The 20,438-nt window shown below is 52.5% G+C and overlaps 2 protein-coding genes across 2 annotated transcripts; one reads left to right on the top strand and one right to left on the bottom strand.

The window, feature by feature from the left end:
- Positions 1 to 1,052: 1,052 nt before the first annotated feature.
- On the top strand, positions 1,053 to 7,143 carry Rab25 (RAB25, member RAS oncogene family). Its single transcript, NM_001107687.2, has 5 exons — positions 1,053 to 1,322; positions 3,806 to 4,001; positions 5,679 to 5,872; positions 6,399 to 6,479; positions 6,803 to 7,143. Exons 1-5 carry the CDS (start codon positions 1,280 to 1,282, stop codon positions 6,928 to 6,930), a joined length of 642 nt encoding a protein of 213 aa, NP_001101157.2. The 5' UTR covers positions 1,053 to 1,279; the 3' UTR covers positions 6,931 to 7,143.
- A 755-nt stretch (positions 7,144 to 7,898) lies between these two features.
- Positions 7,899 to 17,365, bottom strand: Mex3a (mex-3 RNA binding family member A). Its single transcript, NM_001398739.1, is given in 2 exon segments — positions 7,899 to 13,240; positions 16,451 to 17,365. Coding segments are annotated over 2 exon segments (1,563 nt in total). The 5' UTR covers positions 16,905 to 17,365; the 3' UTR covers positions 7,899 to 12,131.
- Positions 17,366 to 20,438: the final 3,073 nt, after the last annotated feature.

The following is a 20,438-nucleotide window of genomic DNA, read 5'->3' as shown; positions in this document are numbered from 1 at the left end:
TGTGTGTGTGTGTGTGTGTGTGTGTGAGAGAGAGAGAGAGAGAGAGAGAGAGAGAGAGAGAGAGAGAGAGAGAGGGTCTCTTACATAGCCCTAGCTGTCCTTGAACTCTCTTTTTGTTATTTTGTCTTTTTTTTTTCCAGAGCCTAGGACTGAACCCAGAGTCCTGTGCTTGCTAGGCAAGTGCTCTACCACTAAGCTAAATCCCCAACCCCTTAGAGTTCACCATTTTCTAGTTTTAGGAGTGCCCCCAACTCCCTTTCCTACACTTTCATGAGCCTACCAGACCCTATCTGCAGCATTTGTTTTAGTTAAAAAGAAAAATTGTGTGTGGACATGCAGATTCTTCTCCATTACCTTTACTTATTTATTGCATGTGTGTACCCGATGTGTGGGTAGTGTGCCCCACAGTACAAGCGTGACAATCGGAAGACTGACCCCAGAAGGCCTCAAGGTCTTCATCTTCAGATGCTGCACCCATATTCACCACATCCAGCTCTTTCTGCTCTTCTCGCTGAGATCCATCCATGAAGAGAGTAAATCTGATTATTGTATGTTAGGAAGGGACCCATCTGACCAGGTGGTGTTCCAGCTTCACCTGAGTGAGAAATGCTGCCCTTCCCTGGCCTGGAGCTGGTAAGGAGGGGCCTGAAGCTGCCTGCATGCTGGTACATCTCCCAAAGTTCAGTATCGTACAGAGATGCTATACCCAGCTTGCATTTCTTTCTCTAATAGCCCTTCCCCTGATGCCCCCTACCCTGGTATGTGTCCTTATTAAAACCTGAGATGGGAAAGCCGGAGGCCGGTAGGTTTCTGCCCCACCCCCGTGTCTATTTTTCTCAACCCAGTAGCGGCTCCCCTTCTTAGAACCCCAGAAACCCAGCAATGTACACTCGGGCTCACCCGCAGCCTCACCCACTGTTAGCTCTATGAGCAGGCCCTCTTATTTGGGAGAGTGTGGGCCAAAAGCAGACACCTAACCAGTTTAACCTGTCTGACGTCATCATCGCTCCACCCACCTGTGCCCCAGGTGCCCAGCGGAGCTAGCTAGCTCTTCCTGTTCTCAGCTTCCGTCCTCTCAGCTCCCACAGAGTAGCCTAAAGTGCCAGAGCTGAGCCTCCAGGGCTCTTCCTGGCCTCAACTCAGCCTCTTGTCCTTTACCCTAATGAGAGAGGAGCCAGGTGCAGGTCTTTCAAGAGCTGAGAGTGGAGGCCATTTAACCTATAAACAGACTTGTGACCTCTGTTCCTGCAAACGCCCTCACTCTCCATGCTGAGCCAAGATGGGGAATCGAACAGATGAAGATTATAATTTTGTCTTTAAGGGTAAGTTGGGGCTCTTGAAAAGGGAGAATCCAGAGAGGGTGGGAGAGAGGCTCTTTCCAGAGGAGACAGGGTCTTTTGATTTTTATCTCTCACTTGGAATTCCCCGCGCCCCCCCCCCCCCCCCATCTCCAAGCTCAGCATGTCCTTTAGGAGAGAAAGGCCATGAGCAGTTAGGCAGGTCTGGTTACAAGTACAGATGTTCTGAAATCGTATGCTCTCTAAAGGTGCTGGTAATTCCTTCCTATTGCCAAACTAGGCTTCCCTGCCCAGTCTCTAATAGATGCTGGAATCCCTGGGAATGTCAGTGATGCCCAAGAGAGAGAGGTCAGACTTCAGAAAAGGACTTGCAGGGAAGAGGAAGAAGCAAACCAATTTAAGTGGAAGAAAGTCATCTTTCCCAGCAGATGCATAGGAAAGAGGGGAGGGAGAGTGGTAGCCATTGTTATCTAGGTAGTTAACACATAGGGGAATTGACTCATAGGTAGTTGATACACTGGAGCAATGCATTGAATTTGGAACAGTCTAATGGATTCCACAGGAATCCTGGGCTGCATGGCCTCTTGCACTGTCTTTGGACCCAGATATTAGGCACTGGGTTCACTGGGCTGTCTCTGAAGGTGCACATGCTTCCCTCCTGCTCCCCTCACCCCCCAACTCCTGATATTTGGTCCCTCTGTGGTTCTCTAGCCCTCCTTGAAGGCAAGGTGGCCTGGTGGCACTCTCCTTTCCTTTGCACCACACCCACAGCCTCTCCCAAGCTCAGCCCCACCCTGGCCCAAGCTGGGGAGCCTGTACTCCTGGCATTTTCCCAAGGAAGCGTGGGGCTGTGGCCACAGGTGTAGTGACTCCCATTTGTTGAGGCCCTACTAGGTACCATTTTCATACAATCATCTTCTCATCCCTGGTGTGAGCTATCACTATAGGTGGTTGTGTGGTCTCTCTGCCACTTACCAGTTAGCTCAGATGGAGTCCCAGTGCTACTTCCAAGAAGTCTGGGGTATTCTGTAATGATTACAGGCTGGCACATGCAAGGATAAACAGGAGGAAGCAGGATCGGGCAGAGGATAGTCACCTGCCATGACAGCTCAGAGCTATTCAGAGAACAGGGAGCTTTGGGGTAGCCTTGGAACACTGTCCCTGGGGTACCACATGGACCTGTCTAGAGAGGCATGACATCCCGTGTCCATGAGGGCTCACCTGTGAGCTGTCACTGCCACTGCTTCCCCCCCTGCAATGAGGGGGTGGAGCAGGTCCTTCCTAAAAGGTAGAGGTGAGCAGCACATCTATCTGTTTAGTGCATTGTGAGAGACCTACTAGGTGGGTACCTTGTCTATAAAAATGGGAATAGTGGCCGGGCAGTGGCAGTGCAAGCCTTTAATCCCAGCACTCGGGAGGCAGCAGGTAGATCTCTGTGAGTTCAAGGCTAGCCTGGGCTATAGACTGAGTTCCCGGACAGCCAAATCCTGTTTTTTATAATAATAATAATAATAATAATAATAATAATAATAATAATAATAATAAGATAATAAAGGCATTTACCTCAGGCATTGTTGTGAGGTTACATGAAGTGTTTTGGATGGAAGCACTCTGTAAATGTTAGCCACTGGGATTTTACAGAGGAAGAAACTAAGATGTAAAGAGTTAAGTAGTTCTCCAAAAAGAGGTCACAAAAGGGGCTGGAGAGGTGGCTCTGTGGGTAAGCACCCACATGGTGGTCACAACCATCTTTAACTCCAGTTCCGGGTGATCTGACACTCCACCAGGGATGCATGTGGTATACAAACATACATAGAGGCAAAACGCTCACACACATAAAATAGATAAATCTTAAAACAAAATTAAAAGGCCACAAAGCCAGTAAGGACAGAAGCCTGCCTAGCATTAAAATCTTGCTCCAGGGCTGAGGCCTGGGCTGTGGATGGATGAATGGGGATGTCTCTCCTAGTAAAGGAGAGGCAGTAACGCGCATGCGTCCACGAAGGCGCACTCCAACACCTGCCTCTCACCTACAGAAGTGTCACTGGCCAACCTTAGCCTCAGTCTTCCATGTGGACACACAACACACCCAAGCCCCTTTTCCTCATCCTTCCAACTCACATACAGACATCTGCAACCTTCCCATACTCCATTCTCCCTAGTCCAGAAATGTGCACTCCAGCCCTCCCGGCGGCCTTTGTCCTTTCTCACATGCTGTCTCAGTCACCTTTCCACATGTCCTCTGCCAGCAGCCCACACCCGTTGCTCTTAACTGTGTTACCCTGCTGCCTCAGCAGCCCCTGTCTGGAACACTCCTGGCCTTTCTATTCCCTGCCCTCAGACAGATGCCCAATGCAGTGTGGCCAGCCCCAGTCTCTGCCAGAAGAGATAACTCTTTTCTTGCTTTTCTGATCTCACTTCCTCTTTCTGGTGGGACAGGCTGCCCAGCTCAGGTAGGCTCAGAGCTGCTCTGCCCTGGCTCAGCCCTCCTCTCTCCACTCCCTCAGTGGTACTGATCGGCGAGTCAGGCGTGGGCAAGACCAATCTGCTGTCCCGGTTCACCCGCAATGAATTCAGCCACGACAGCCGCACCACCATCGGGGTTGAGTTCTCCACCCGCACTGTGATGCTGGGCACCGCTGCTGTCAAGGCACAGATCTGGGACACAGCTGGTCTGGAGCGATATAGAGCCATCACCTCTGCGTGAGTCTAGGCTTGGGGGCGTTGTGAGGAACCTGGGAAACCAGGACTCTTCTCTGGGCTAGGTGTGGGAGGATGGGAGGCGGGAGACTTTGTCATGAGTTCGTGGGGTAGAAATCATGGGGACCTAAGTGCTGTGACTAACCAAAAGGGACAGATAGGATGTAAGGATCACTGACACAAGTCATGGCCCCACTTACTAAGCCTCTCTGGTGCCCATGAGGAGACAAAGCACTTTCTACCCAGCATTCTGTGGAGCTCTTTGAGTATTACAGGAAAAAGCTAGGAGCTGTAATTCTATCCATCCTTGTTTAAATTGGTGCGTGGACTGAGAGCGCCCCCTCACTTCAGCACAATGCTCTACTCTTGGCAATGCGTTTGAACACAAGTGCTGAGGATGAGCTGGACGCTTGTAGACTAGGTTAGCTTGAGCTCACAAGTAGAACTAGAACTCATTATATAGTCTTGGCTGGTCTGGAATTTGCTATATAGACCAGGCTAGCCTTGAACTCACACAGATCCTGTTCTGCCCCCTGAGTACTGTAGGCAGTATTTTAATGGAGAACATTAAAGGAATGTTCCACCATTCACAGTCACTATTTTTTAAAAAGTTTATTAGGTGGTTGTTTGATTGGTGGATGTATATATTGTACGTGGAATTGAATTTATGACCTCCCATTTACTAGGCACATCTCTTAACTTGGAGTATTTTATAAATAGTTTATAAAGCCTCAGAAAATTATGCCTTCTGGCACCATATCCAAAGTGTCTCCTGACCACTGTCGGGTTCAGCCGTCTGAAATGTGGTCCGTCATGTTTGCTGGAAGATAGAACTGCAAGAGACAGGAAGCAGGAAGCGCGGCGGGGGGGGGGGGGGTATTGCTATGTACACTGAAGGGCCACGCCCATCCACCACTCTTTTTTTTTTTTTTTTTTTTGGTTCTTTTTTTTTCGGAGCTGGTGACCGAACCCAGGGCCTTGCGCTTCCTAGGTAAGCGCTCTACCACTGAGCTAAATCCCCAGCCCCTCATCCACCACTCTTAAAAGACTCGGCTGACTTGTTCATAAATTAGGAATAAACAAGTTATGGTTCATGCCTTTAATCCCAGCTGAAACAGAGGATTACCTTGATTTTGAGGCTAGCCTGGGCTATAGATTGAGGTCTTGTCTCAAAACAAAACAAGGAATAATTAGATACCATTAGTTTTAAGACAGCCTTTTGAACTCAGAGGCTCCAGAAAGAGGCTAAATATCTTCAGGAATTTAGGCCAGGTACTGGTCCAAGAAGCAGGCACTTGGCTCACCTTGGAATGACGCCAGCAGATGAGGCTACTAAACAAGGATCTAAGTAAGGAAGACATCACGGGTGGAAAATCTAGGACATACCTGATCAGGGTCCACATGGGCATTGGTAGATGGGCAGGGCTGAAGTCAGGCAAAAGACTGAGGAAGCACAGTGCCTTTGAGGAGCAGGTGCGGGGGTCGAAGCGGGGAGGTGAAGCTTCAAAGACTCAGAGACCAGTTTCCCTGCAGCACTTGGGAACCTTGAATGCCCTGAAGGGGTGGGAATGAGGGGGTCCTTCCTGACTGCTGACACACTGATGTCAGACCTTTAACTTGATGGCTGTGCTGACAGCCCTATTCAGTCCCTGTCCATCCTTCCCCTGCATCCCCATGCAGGTACTATCGCGGAGCCGTAGGGGCACTCCTGGTATTTGACCTGACCAAGCACCAGACCTATGCTGTGGTGGAGCGCTGGCTAAAGGAACTGTATGACCATGCCGAAGCCACAATCGTTGTCATGCTTGTGGGGAACAAAAGTGACCTCAGCCAGGCCCGAGAGGTCCCCACTGAGGAGGCGTGCATGTTTGCTGGTGAGAGCCCCTCCCGCTGTCTGACTCCCCCTCCATTGCTCATATACTTAGGGTATGTCTTCCCTCATGTGGTTCACTGCTTCCAAATCCGTTGGGAACTCATGTGTCTCCCCAGACTCCTTGCTGTGAGACTGTCTTCATTAGCAGTTGCTCACAGTTGATTCTATGACAGTCCCACCCTGAAACACTCAGAGACTCTTGCAGGCTCCTGGTGACCATCTCCCCAGACGCTCTCTGGGTTTAATAGTAAGCACTTCAATGCAGTGGGCTAGGGAACAGCTTCTGTCCTCCTCTTGGTCAGTTCCTAGATGTGGGCCATTGTAGGAAGTTCCCTCTTCATTCTCCCTTCATTTCTAGGGTCTCCTTTCCTAAATGAACCTACTTTATAGATGGTATAAAGGATTAAACAAGCTTCTATCTACCATGGGTTTGGCATATAGGGGAGCCCTAGAAAGCATTGAATAAATGTTCTTTACTGTTTTGTTGCTGTAGATCCACACCTAATATGTGCTTCCCTTCCTGACAGAGAACAATGGCCTGCTATTCCTGGAGACCTCAGCCCTGGACTCCACCAATGTTGAGCTAGCCTTTGAGACTGTCCTCAAAGGTAAGTAAGAGCCTGCGCACAGTGGGTGCTCCATTTCCAGTGGGACCCTGTCCTAACCTCAGCGCCTGTAGCCTCAAGCCTTCTGAGAGCTACTGGTTCCACCTCCCATCTCTCCACTCATCCTAGAGCTTAGGGAAATAACGGGAGGCCCTCATGTTTTAGGGGGCTGAGTCTGGGTTCCTTGTCTACTCAGGACGATAGATCAGACCCAAGTGTCAAAACTACTTTGTTTCAGCAAAAACTCTTCCCTGGATGGGGTACATGGAAAGTGCGGCATTAGGGCGCAGGACATTAAACTTCTGGCCTGATTTTTTTTCCCTTAGAGATCTTTGCAAAGGTGTCCAAGCAGAGGCAGAACAGCACCCGGACCAGTGCCATCACCCTGGGCAGTGCCCAAGCTGGACAGGATCCTGGACCTGGGGAGAAGAGGGCCTGTTGCATTGGCCTTTGACTTCAGCTATGACCAACCCTGTGTCCTGCCTTTAGCCTTCCGGTACATCCACCACCCTTACTGCAGGACTTCTCCCCACCCTCAAGTCCCTGTTCACAAGCACCCAGGGTCATCATGCCCTACCATATGATCTATCCACCACATCCCTCTCCATCACCCGAACCCCTTACAGGTGAGGGCCTGCAAATAAAACTGTTTTGTATCATGCCTGGCCATCCTGCTGCCTTCCAACTGTCCCTTGTCAGGATGTCTGTGCCGCCCTCCCAACTTTGACTCCTCCTCTGAGTCCCTGATCCCCCTTCTCCACCCCTTCCTGACCTCTGCACCATATCCACCTCCCCCCAGGGCTTGCTTCTGGAGTTCCTCGGTCTGGGGATGGTGCCAAGGGGGCAGGAGTTGCCTACCCATCTCTCTGCCAACCCCTAGGCCAGGTGGGGGATGGAAGATTGTGTGGAGGGGAGGGGTATTTGGAAGGCAAAACAAAAGAAACCATCCTCCAGCACCATCTGGTACCCAGTGCCCTGGTGCCAAGAACTGAGGTCACTCCAATGGCAGGGGCACTGGGTAAGATACCAGCCTGGTATGTGTACGGAGGAGGGGTTCCTAAGACTGAGAGGTGAACATCCCATCTAGTCCTTTTTTTTTTTTTTTTTTTTTTTGGTTCTTTTTTTCGGAGCTGGGGACCGAACCCAGGGCCTTGCGCTTCCTAGGCAAGCGCTCTACCACTGAGCTAAATCCCCAACCCCCATCCCATCTAGTCTTTTTCCTGTCCCGGAACAGGAGGAACTGAAATTGGAAGGGTAGGGGGCAGCCTTTTTGTCTCTCAACGTCTTTTTCTAGAGTGCCAGATGACTCTCCAAGTAAGGAATGATGGCAGGCAACCCTGGATATCCACTTCCCATACCAGAACACCACCCCACAGCAGTTGCTACCCAAGTTCCAGTTGGCATACAGTGAAAGACAGAGCCTTAAGTAATAATACTTTTAATAAAATTAACTTCTCCATAGCACATTTAATACATTAACCCTCCCCCTTCTTGGTTTCTCTGCATTGTGTGCAACTTCACTTTGACTTGATTACTCATGGGTCTGTTTCATTTCCCACCTTTACTCTGCATTTGGAATCTTCCTTGGTGATTTGTACGAGTCACTTGATGCCTCAAATTAAGTCTGACCACGATCCTACTCTACTTTCTACAGTGGAGAGACCATCTTCCCTGCCCCGGGGCTGTCTCCACCCAACCACTCACCCTCAGGATTGCTAGGGGACATTCTCCCCATTCCCAGGTGCTACCATCTCAAAAAACTACCGAGGGCCTTGGGCAAAAAGGGCAGGGGAACTTCTAGTCTCTAGATGGGGTGAGAAGAGTAAATTGGGGAGAGGGAGATGTGTGTGGGCTCTAGGGTCATGAAGTGGCATGTCAATCACTGGTATACTGCTCAATCAAGCTAAAGCCAAGAGGCCTCTCCCAATCCTGATCTCATTGCTAGCTAGGGGTGATGGAAGGCAAGTGCTTAAAAATGCCTATTTCTCACATGCGAAAGCCAGGCTCCCGGCTTTCTGTGGGGAAGGTTATGTGGCCCTATGCGTGATTCCTATCCGAACACAAGGGTTGCACAGAGGGTCACCCAAGTTCCCTGCACACTTTATCTGTTCTTAGGGGTGGAGTGGGGGAGTTCCCCCAGACCCGTAAGGACAATACTTGCACTATACTTCCCAAGTAGGAAGTCTTCCTTGGGATGTTAACTTCTCTGAGACTCCACAAAGCCAGGAATAGCGGTGCATTCTTTATAGTCCCAGCAACTGGAGGCAGCAAGAAGATGGCTGCTTGTTTAAGGCCAGACTGAACTAGAGACCCTGTGTCAAAAAAATAACAAATGAACAACAACAACAACAACAAAAAAAAACCCCAAAACACCCCACTATAGATGTGAAGAAAAACAGCACTAGAAACTGCAATGGCACTCCCACACAGCAGGGTGCTGGAGTCTGGGCTGACAAGAAGTTGCTGGCTCATTCACAGAAAGAACAGCTAGCTACACCTGGCTCAGGAACCCACCTGTAGGGAGGAGGACCGAGCTGACTTCAAGGACTTCCTCAGGGTGGCCTGGGAGAGGCTGGGAGGGTTGGGCATTAGGAGTAGGGGTTTCCTAACAGATGGCCAGGATCTCAGCCCAGCCTCGTGGAGCTTCCGGTGACCAGTGTGTACCCTTGCAAAGACCCTGGGACAGAGCCCCTCATGTACTTGTCCCGCACTTAAACCTAAGGATTCTCAGAATCAACCCCAGCAGACTGGAAGCTCCCAATCCTAGCTAGCAGCCTGCTCTAGCCCTGGCCCCAGGGGTAGGGCAGCAGCCACTGGCCTCTATTCTTTTCTCTTTCCCATACTTTTATACATTCTACTGGGCTCAGGGGCCCACAATGCTACTAAACTTTAAGCTATTCTGAGTATCATCTACTAAGTAACTAGTAATTCTTTTCCTTTTTCTAGGATTATATGAAATAAATTTGAATTATTTTGTAGTATTCTCTTCTTTTAAACCCCTCGGTTTTTCTTTCTCTTCTCATTTTTTTTCTTAAAACTTTTTTTGGTTAAAAAAAATCTATTTCTCTTAAATCTCACACCTCTGAGGGTTTCCATAGGCCTGTTAGGCCTCAGTTCTGGCTTTTCCCTCCTGACTGCCCCTGGCACAGGGTAGGGGAAGGAGGGACACTCCAGGACCCTCAGTCCTTAGTCCCAAAGCTTCTTCCTTTCTGGTTAATCCCTTCCTTTGTTTTGCTCTGCCGGCTCCCCCTGAGGGGGAGGGGGAGGGGAGCCCACAGAGTGAAATCCAATCTACTGGTGGGGGCCCCAGAAGGGACCAACTCCCCATCCCCGCTCCACCCTCCATCCCAGGATGCTCCCCCAAGAAAAGCAAATGACATTTCTCCCCAAAAAAAAGTGGGGGAAAAAAAAAAGAACATAAACCCGAACATATATTAAAAACTTTTTTTAAGATTTAACTCTGAATACAAATGTATTTTTTTCTTCTCTCCCTACATATATTCTAAACCTTCTAAAGTTTTTTTAAGGATCACTTTATCATAAAATAAAATATCCTTTTCATATAATAAATTACCTAATAAAAAGTCTTTTTTTCATATTAGCCCAGGTTCTTTGCTACATTTATACGGTAATAAATGCCTTTATTAAAATAGAATATTAAATTATAAAGAACTGCTTTTTTTCTTTTTTTGCTATTTTTGTTTTCTCTCCTCTGTTGGTCGCCCGTCTCACTCCCTCATTGCTTTGTTTTGCCGCTCACTCACTTTGCGCTTGTTTCTAGGAAAGGCTCACCCAGCAAGGGTGGGACTGGATCTGCGGAGCCCCTAGTGTAACAGTCTTTTGCCTTTGTGGGTAAGGAGTGGAGAGGGGGAGGGGACTGACAGACAGACATCCCTTCTTCCCACCCCCCTCCCATTCCCTGCCCCTGGGCAGCCCAGGGTGCCCATTTGGTTTGGTTTCTATTGTACAGACATCTCGAGATGGCTCACATTGGTGGAAGGAAGGGAAGCTGCCACAGGCCAGTTTGCTGGGCTGTGACCTCCTTCCTCTCCCCTCCCAGGCTGGTGGTCTGGAGGGGAAGGCTGAGGAGAGGCAAGTTAATTCACAAGAGGCAAAAGAGAGACCTCCCTCTGCCCTCATCCCACATCCTTTCCCCATCCAGGAAGAGTGGGCCTCCCGAGCTAGGGCTCAGAATAGTCCCACCCAGCTATATACAAGCATCTCCTGGTCACTCATCCTCTCCTGGCCCGGCCAGCGGAACCAGGAGGGTAGGAGGCTGCTGACAGACACAAGTGAGCAAGAGGAGCATAAAGGGGTGCCAGACCTATCACAATACCTGATTCTTGTAACAGGCTCCACTGCACCCCAATCCTGCTTTGCCCTGGCCTGGCCCCTCACCAAAAGAGCTGGCCTCTCTCCTCAGCCAGTGGGTAAGACAGAATTCATGATTTGTGGCTAATAAGGATTCAGTAATGGTTCAGCTAGGTGCAGAGAGGTCAGGGGGTAGGCCACTGCAGGAGAGGGGGAGGGGAGCCCTTCCAGTCACATCTCTCTTGCCCCAGGACTTTCCTACTTTCCCTTCCCTTGGGCAGAAGATCCAGGATAAGAACTGCTCCCTAAGTATAATGCCCATAGATGATAAAGGTGGGGTTCCAACCTTTTATGCACCCCTACTATTAGTTTCCATTATGTACCCCCTTATTAATTTCCCGTCTCAAACTGTCATTCAGTCTAAAACTACATTCCATCAAGAATTGGAACCGATTCTTTGGAGGAGTGGGGAAAAGGGATGCCCACTACAAGAAGAGGAACTGGGAGTGGGGGCTACAAAAACTTCTCCAGACTTCTCTCCCAGGAAGATGATATCCCCAAAGCTGGGCTAGAAGAGGCAAGAGGTACAAGGGGACAGAAAGCAACAGCTGGCTGGGGTGGAGGGAAAGGGGAATAGAAGAAATAGGAAAAAAAAAAAGAGTTAAAAAAAAAAGCAAAGGGCAGATCCAGAGGGAAAAAATTGGGGGAAAACCAAGCAAAAAGTTGGAAGGGAAAGAGAAGCCCCTCTTTCCACATCTCTCTAGCCCAGCTTTGAAAGACAAGTGAGTTGTGAGCCCTTAATTGACACCCTCCTCCACCCCAGAAGACCTACCCAGATCTTTAATAGGCCCCCATCTCCTTACACTGTTGGGAACTCAGGATATGAGGCGGGGAGCGTGGTAAGGGGTTGTGTTAGGAGATGGGAGGTCAGGACTAGAGGGCTGGGGATCACTAAGAGCACCTCTAGCTACACATGGCAATTCTCCCTGTTCTTACCCCTCCAAAGGAAGGGACAAAATGACACACGGATAGGGAGAAGGGAAAGGTCAGGACGTCCTGGTGGCCACTTCAGGCTAAACAAAAGCTTCTCTTAGCTGCTTCCAGATTTAAGGGTGTGTTGAGGTATCAGAGTTGTAACTCTAGTAAAACTTATGGCCCCCTCCCAAAGGGTAACCAGAGGCTCTGAAAGTGGCCCCGCCCCCAGCCACTCAAGCCTCCCCTTCCCCACCCCAACGGGTGAATATTTCCAAGCACCTTGCCCTGTAGTCACTGATTTTTCAAAAGGCCCTACAGGTTCAGGGCGGCACCCCAGGGTGCGGGCCTGGGAGACCAGGGACAAAAAGCTTAGGAAAATATTCGGATGGCTTGTGTGGCGGTGATGTGGCAGACAGGACACTCTGGGTCCGTCCTCTCGCAGATGCGTACTGCACACTCCATGCAGAAAAGGTTGTGTCCACAGGGTACCAGGGCTGCTGTCACTTCGCTCTCAAAGCACACCATGCAGTCCCGCCCACCGCCAGGGCTCCGAAGCCCGCCTGCCCCCAGTTTAGAGAAACCCTGCAGTGGTTCTCCGGGCGGCCTCCGAGGGAGCCCAGTCAGCTGCTCTGGCCCCGCAGAGGTGGCGGGAGAGCGGTGTGCGCCTGGGGGACCCGCTCGTGCCTTGGCTGAAGAAGAGGAGGAGGAAGCAGAGGAGAAGAGCACCGAGGTGGGCGTGGCGTTCTCTTGGCCCGCCCACAGCGGGGGGCTTGTCTCCGCCACGCCATAGTACACGTCCTGCTTGCCCACGCCATAGCCCGGAAACAGATATCCGCCGTAGCCGAAGTCACCGCCCTGCTCGCCTAGGCGCGGGGCCTCAAAGGCCGAGTCCACACCGCACTCGCCTATGCAGCCCAGGCTGTTTTGCCGGAAGGTGGAGAGTGGCTTACAGCCTGGCGCATGCACCCGCCAGGCGTCTGAGTAGCGGCTGTCCAGGGCAGCGTCAGGGCTGCCAGCCAGGAAGTCGCCGTCGCTGTTGTACTCAAGAATCTTGCCGGTGCGCACAGCGATGTGCGTCTCGATCTCCTCCCGCGCTCGCTCCACGTTGCCTGGGGCGCCGGTGATCTCAAACACGGGGTCTCGGTCCCGGCTTGGAGTGATGATGTATGTGTTGGTCTGCTGCTGGATGCGTTTGATGGTCGCTCCCTTGGGACCCACCACCAGTCCCACCACGCGGTAGGGCACTCTTACACGGATGGTCACTTGGCCTGGCAGAGCAGGGGCCACCCCAAAGGCGGCGCCAGACTTGTTGCGTGAGGCTCTTATCATGGAGAAATGCTCAGCTGCTGAGATGATCTCCCGCCGGGCTGTGGCCACATCTTCCCGCCTCCCAGTGACCATGAACACGGGCTCCTCACCTCGCACAGGTGTCTTGATATAGGTGTTGGTCTTGGCTCTCAGTGCCTTAATCTTGCAGCCTGGACAGAGTGGGAAAGAAATTCACAGGACAAAGGAGTTTGTATTGGGACCTTCCCCAGAACCTCAGCCTCCCAGAAATCTTCAGTTGATCCAAGTATCACCTTCATGACCACAAACACCGCTTACCCCCAACTTGACCAATCGATGACTGCACCAGTTTCTCTTGTGTTCCAAATACACTTCTCGGAGACCCCCCTCCCTCAGAGCCTTTGAGAAAAGCAGCTTACAAAACCTTACAAACTCTTTCCTGAGCACCTGCCCTTCCGTTCCTTCCATCTCACCTTCCTCTCAGTCACCACTCTTGATCTTTGCTCAAATGCACTCATTAATCCAGTCTACTCATGTGACTTCCATTCATTAAAAGAGTCTGTCCTCTAGCTCACCCCGGGACATTGGCTACTGTGTGCTGTGACCTCTGCAGGCCTTCCTAGCATCCCTAGCAGAGGCCAAAGTCAGAGAAACACTAAACTGCTGGAGGGAGGTGAGAGACCCCACAATCTCTGTGCTTCTCCACACCATAGTGAGTTTGCAGTACCTGACTCAGTGTGGGACGACTTGGGGCTGGGGTGGAGTTCGAGGGGCCAGAATCTCAAGGGAGAAGTAGGAAGGGAGTGTCATCCAGAGGACCTAATGCCTGAACTCTTTTACTTCTTGTCTGCCGCCCAGGACAGGACTGAGATGTACTGGAGGCTGAGAAGAGGGGAACTGAGCGTTTCTGGACCCTCGCTCCTGCTTTGAAAGAGTATCAGGTTAGAGCTGGGAGGCTGGGGAGAGGCAGGAAGAGAAAGAAAAGCAAGACAAAGAGAAGAGGAGGGGGAAGTAGGAATGCCGGTCAGGAAAGGCTGTAGATCACAGGGACTGTGTGGATCTGCCTGGCTTCAGAGGCTCAATCTCTTACCCCTCCTTCAGAGTTTCAGGAGCCTATGGGCAGTGCCCTCATCCAAGCAATATGGTAGGTTGAGCAGAACACCCCTTCATGTGTACCAGGGCCCTCTCCCATCTCAATTTCCCCCAGCACACAGGCTGACAGTACATACCAACACTTCTGCCCCATGCTCACAGACAAAATCCCTGAGCTCCCCAGGCACATCTCAGTGTTGGGTGCCCTTCCTCGTGTACCCATCCATAGCCAAGTACAAGATCACTCTTAGAACTGCCCCGACCCTCAACCCTCAACTGCAGGCCTCTGGTCAGCTTGCTTGTTCTTTCTCCGCCTTCCTCCATTCCCCAAGTGTCTTTTCGCACCCTATTGAATTGGTGGGACCCCGTGGGTTAGGAATGTTTCTTTAATATATTTTAGGAAGGAAAATGTGACCCCCCCCCACGCACACTTCTTTTCAGAGCTGTTGGTAGTTAGGAAGTCCTACTTGTTGCCAAACCCACGTTCCTGCTGCTTCAGTATCAGTGGATGATGGCCTGACTTCTGAGGCTCAGAGGATAGACACACAATACTTTCTGCCACGTCTGTTTACATGCCACCTGATGGGCACCTAGGTTCTGGCTCCTAAGTTTTGGATCCAAACACTTCAGCGGGAGTTTAGGTGTCTTTGAGAGTTCTGGAGTTTGGGAGGACAAGCCCCGGTATAAGACGGAGGAGAAATGCCCGAGGCTGGGCATTAAGAGAGCCCAGCAGCTTCATCATCTTGGGTTCTGCAACCCTGAAGAAGCATCCCTAGAAGTTGAGGCCAAAGTCAGAGAGACAGTAAAACAGTGGCAGCAGGAGGAAGGTGAGAGGACTTCTATATGCTTACAGAATGGGGAAAGAAGGACTTATGTTCTCTGACAATTTTCTACTAGGACAGATTCTACTTTTATGATAGATGCATTTCCTAAAGAGGCGAAAGAGTAAATGACCCCATTAAATTCTGGTGCCTTCCAAATCCTCACCCAAGTAAAGATATTAATATCCCCACCCTATTCCAGGCTCTGAATCCCCAGTGTCTGACAAGGAGGGGAAATCCAACTTTCTAACCCAGAAACCCCCAAGAGATTGAGGGAGGGGCGCTGTGCAGGGGAGTGGCAAGCTCCCCTCCTCCACTCCACTCTCCATCCCAAATCCTCCAGCCCCAATACTAGGGTGGATGAAGTAGGATATGGGGTAGGGGCCCCAGCCTGCCTCCCCTCCACGGCCAGGAACTGGCCTCCTCCTTTACTCCCGCGGAATGCAGCCCCTCCATTGTTCCCCACGGTGGGACAGCTCCTCCCCCACTCCACCTCACAGCCCAGCCCCTTGGCAATATCCAAATCCCGCCCCCCAAGAAACTGGGAGGGGAAGGGTCCCCAAGATCCAGGTTGCTCAATCTGGGTACTTACCAACACTCCCACCCATCCAGAGATGCTGGGCTGAGAGGGTGTGGTAACATACTCCATTGGCTTAATCCAACACCCTTCCCAGCACACCCAGACACGCACCCACCTACCCCCATATTCCAAGTGGAGGTTTCTGTCCCCCTTCACCGACATGCCCTTCCTGCCCTGTCCCACGCATTCACTCAGAGACTTCTCTGCAGACCCCTGGCTCCAGGCCGTGGCCAGCCCAGAACAAAAGCAAGACAGAGGAGGAGAGGCCCACACCAGGGCTGGTACCTCCTCAGAGATTCCCCCTCCCCAAACACAGGGGCCCTTCAACTTCGGTGTGTAAGCGACCACGGGACCCCTCTTTGCCAAGGGCTCCCCCATCACCTCTCCCCAGACTGGGACCCTCCCCTGGGCCACACCCCCTTTCATTCCTACACTCAGCCCAACAAAGAGGCAGATCCTCAGTCGGGCTTCATGGACCAGGTCTCCTTCAGAGTCCCCAACTCCAACAGCAGAAGGTCCCAGGAGTGCCCCCTCCCCAGTCTTCAAGCAGATACCAGAGTAGGGGCTACCAAGTAATAGCACATTCCGTCAGTCCTTCCAGCAGGGAGCCGACACCCCCTCCGCAGACCCTGGGATTGGGAGGCAGCTCCCCCCTCCCCTTTCCTCTCCCAGTTCCAGGATATTTCTTTGTCTACGGGCGGAGCCCCAGGGGAGGAAGGGTCCCGAGAGCGGTCCCGACTAGGGGTAGCAGGGAACTTTGTGGCACTTGGAATCTGGGCAGGGGGCGGGGCCCCCTTTGTCGGGAAGAGACAGAGCCAGAGGCGCGCAAAGAAGGAAGCGATGAACTTTCCGCGCCGGGGACAGCAAGCCCCCACTCCAACCCTCGCAGTGTCCAGACGCCCGCTTACCTTGCCTGCCCACGATCTCGGCCACGTGCTCGGAGGTGGGCACGGGAACGCACTCCGTAGTGTTGCTGCTGCCCTTCAGGCGCAGCTCGGCCTCTTTGTAGAGCGCGCAGAGCTTGGCGTCGTTCGCCCCTTTGGGGGCGGTGGGGGGCTGGGGCGTCTGCGCCGCGGGGGCCGCGCTCGGGGCGGCCGGGGCCGCCGCGGGCGGCGGCGGCGGGGCCGGCTGCGGGGGGGCGGCCGGCTGCGCGGGGGCGCCGCCCCCCCCACCTCCCCCGTCCTCGCCCGCCGTGGGGGCGGGGGGCTCCCCCAAACCCAGGAGGCAGAGTTGATCAAGAGCCAGCTGAAGGGCGCGCTCGTCTTCCAGCAGCCCTCGGTCCTTAGCGCTTCCCCCGAAACATCCTAGTTCTCCAAAGCCCCCATTTCTTTCCATTATTCCAGATACCACTAGACTAGGCATGGCGAAACAAAAGCTGGGGGAGAGAGAGAGAGAGGGAGAGAGAGAGAGAGGTGGTGGAAGGGAGAAGAGGAGAGAGGAGGGGAGGGGAGAGGAGAGGAGGGGGTGTGTGGGGAGGGGGAACAAAGAGCTGGGGAGGGGGGAAGAAAGCGAGATAGAAAGATAGACCCACCCCTAAGCCCCCCTCCCCAAGCACCCTGTAACCTGACTCCCCTCGCCCCAGCCCCCGGGTGGGGGTGGGGGAAAAGAAGCAAAACCAAGAAAGCAGATCTCCTCTCGCTCCGGGGTGACGGGGTGGGGTGGGGGGCTGCGGGCCCTAGCCCCCACCCCTCCGCCTTGGACCCAGAGTCTCTACCCTCCGCCGAGCAGACGCCCCCTTAGGCTCCCGCACCGAGCCCCAGTCCCGGAGCGTCGCTCAGTGGCCCCCAATAGAGCCCAGCCCCTTCCAGCGCTCAAACTCTTTTGTTTTAAATGAACTGGATGGAGCAGCATGGAACTGACGGGAGGGGGGCGCGCCGGGGGCGCCCGGGGCATGCCGGGAGTTGTAGTTTCCCGCCCTCGGGCGCGGGAACGAATTCCTCAACCCGGGCAAGAAGGGGATTGCGCCTCTCGGGCTCTGCCCACCGGTCGCGGGAAAAGCCTCGGGTGGGCCGAGAGTCGTGGTCGGAGAAATTTCAGGAGCGGGCGGTATGTGGGAAGGGAGCGGGCATGGAAAGGCGTTTCTCCTCGGCCCGCGGGTCCCGGGCCTCTTTCTTATGGTAATGAGGGCCGGGGCGGAGCGGCCGCGTGGCTGCAGTGCCCTCCCTCCTCCCGCGCGCGATCGCGGAGTCCACGGGCTTAGGCCCCCGGGAGAGAGCTCGTGGAGCAGACAAAGCCCGCGGCCGCTACAGTGGGAGGAGCAGGTCTCTGCGCTGCGTGGGGGACAGGAAGGGGCGTTCGGGTGGGGGTGGGACCCCCGGTAGAAGATGTGGTTCTCTCATGTCATCTCTTAGGCAGCAAGCCGTCCCCTTCCCCAGCCCCCCAGTTCGGGGATCTCAGAGGCCATGGCTGGGAGGTGAGTTAGTTCGTGCCCCTGTGGTACATGCAGTGACCGGGCGAGGGAGAGAAGGCGTGGAGGGAGAGGATGGGGGTGGGGGCTGATCCGGGTGGCCAGAAGGGTCCTAGAGGCTTCGTGTGACTTAGTTTGGAGCCTTGAACTTTGGATAACAGGAGTGAGATTGGGGGCCCCTGAGAACCCAGATTTTTTTTTTTTTTTTTTAGTTAATCCTGAGAGCCTCGAATATAGTGGAGATCTTCTGTCCCTTAGGACAGTCGCTGATTCTCTTGCCTCTTACTTTTATAAACCAGTAATTCAGCCCCTTTGACCCTAGAAATATGGCAAAGAGAGAGATCAGAAATAAGTTTTTTTTAAATTTATTTTTCGCTCCCCCCCAGAAATAACTTTTTAAGACTTGAGAGACAGTTGAGAGGGGAGTAGGAGTGTACTGCAGTCTTTCTCCCCCCATCCCCCAGCCTCTACCCTGTATTTTCTGTATTCTTTCTTTCTTTCTTTCTTTCTTTCTTTCTTTCTTCCTTCCTCTCTCTCTCTCTCTCTCTCTCTCTCTCTCTCTCTCTCTCTCTCTCTCTCTCTCTCCCCCCCCCCCTCTTTTTCTTTTGTCCAAGAGAAGGGATGGGACCGCATCTAGAGGTCTTGAGGTCAGGCTCTAAGAGCCACTTCTCCAAATTGATTAACAGGTGGGTATGCCCCAGTGGGTAGGATGCCCACCCCCTACCCCCACCACCTGTCCTGGGATTTCCTTTGGGAACAAATCTGAACTAGTGAGGTAAAGTTTTGCGTGAAGGTAGGGCAGTAAATTGAGGTAACCTCACAGGGATGGGGGGGTGTAGGGAGGCACAGTGAGGCAAGGAGGGCTGAGTTGGGGCCTGTTTTTTAAACTGATTTTTGGAAAGAGTGAGTTCATACATCAGTTGGGAAGGCAGGGATCTGAGCTGAGTGGTGGGAGGGTCTGAAATTTAGGAGGCTTTTCCCCTTTTGTATAGATGGGGAAGGCCAACCTTGAGCTGAGGAACCTGGCTAGCTGGAGAAGGGGAGGAGGTGCCCCTGCATGGAGGATTTTATGGGAGTGGATGCTCGTGCCCTCTAGCAGGAGTGAGAGAGGAAGACCTGCATAGTGGGACACTTCTGACTCCTGTTCACCTCTCTCCTAAGAACCTGGACTGGGGTGCTGGGTGCTGGGAGTTTCTTTGGAGAAAGTGTCTACTGGAGACCAGGTGACAGCGAGGCTAACAGCTGTTTGCAGCTTTCCTGTCCTCACTGAAACAAGATTCCCCCCAGAGTTTGCCCAGTCTCTGCTTTCCTCCTCAGTAAACCAATTAAGGCAGGAGGTTAATGACCAAAAAAGCCTTGGGGATTTGGACAGGGAGGAAAACAAAGGGCAGAATCTTTGAGTTGGGAGAGGATCCTGCTAAAGGAGAAAGGGATAGACTGGAGTGGACAAGGTGGCACCCCACTGGAATCCCCCATACAACAAAGGTGCGTCAGTCCTCAGGGTATCTTAGCACCCCCACTCAAGGTCACAGCGTGACTCCAGACTTCCTCCAAGGCAGAAGAGAACACATGTGAGCCTGGCACTTGGAGGGCAAGGTATGTGTGAAGGAGTCAGGTATACTCACAGGAACAGGAGCTGTCAGATGACAGAGTTGCTGTGGGGGCAAGGGAACTGCTCGTTCCTGAGGCGCAGGCCTCCTTTGTTCAGGCTAATGCCACCCAGTCTGGGCTGCTGTGCATGTGGGCCCTGCTTTGCTTCCCTTCCCTGGTGTCCATCCACACCTAAGGATATGAGAACAGAGGCCTAACTTAAGCCACTCCCTCCATTCTGCCCTGTGACAGAAGAGTGTGGAGAATGTGTTTTGCTCCCCTTTGGGACTCTGAGGATGTCTGTCTCTCTTCTATCTGTACATCTGCCTCTGTGTATCTCTCCGTTCCTGACTCTCCCTTCCTTCTTTCCTACCCTCCTCTCCTCTCCCAACTCCTGTTTTCATGCTGAGGAATCACAGGACCTCCTTGAGTTGTTGAATTGGCTGCGGGCATTGACTACTTACGTGTATTTGTGTGTTTATGCATGCATGGGTGCAGGGCAGAAAAGGTGACCCAGTATGAGGAGGATCCAGTGGAGGCCTGAGGACAGGAATGTGTTAGAAAGTCCATATTGTGAGTCCCATTCCCTGTCTGCTCTGAGCTCTCTTGCGTACCTGATTTTGGCTGTCTACACAGGGACTACCAAAGTAGAAGGATACACCTAACACCAGAGCCCTGGGAAGAGGGGGAGATGACGCAGGATGCTGTCACCAAGCCTCATCCTGCAGGCTGGCCTTGATTTATCCCTGCCTAAGTTGACCTGCTCCTCACAGGCTGCCCCAGTCTCTCCTTGTCAGTTTGGCCTCCCTCCCATGCTTTACGAGGGTTCCATTTTCCTTTTTTTTTTTTTTAATTAAATTGCATTTCATTTATATATTATGGGTGTGCCCCTGCTGCAG

Source organism: Rattus norvegicus, chromosome 2 (assembly GCF_021556685.1).
Source record: "Rattus norvegicus strain SHRSP/BbbUtx chromosome 2, alternate assembly SHRSP_T2T, whole genome shotgun sequence".
Taxonomy (NCBI): domain Eukaryota; kingdom Metazoa; phylum Chordata; class Mammalia; order Rodentia; family Muridae; genus Rattus; species Rattus norvegicus.
This window is presented reverse-complemented; position numbering and strand designations above follow the sequence as displayed.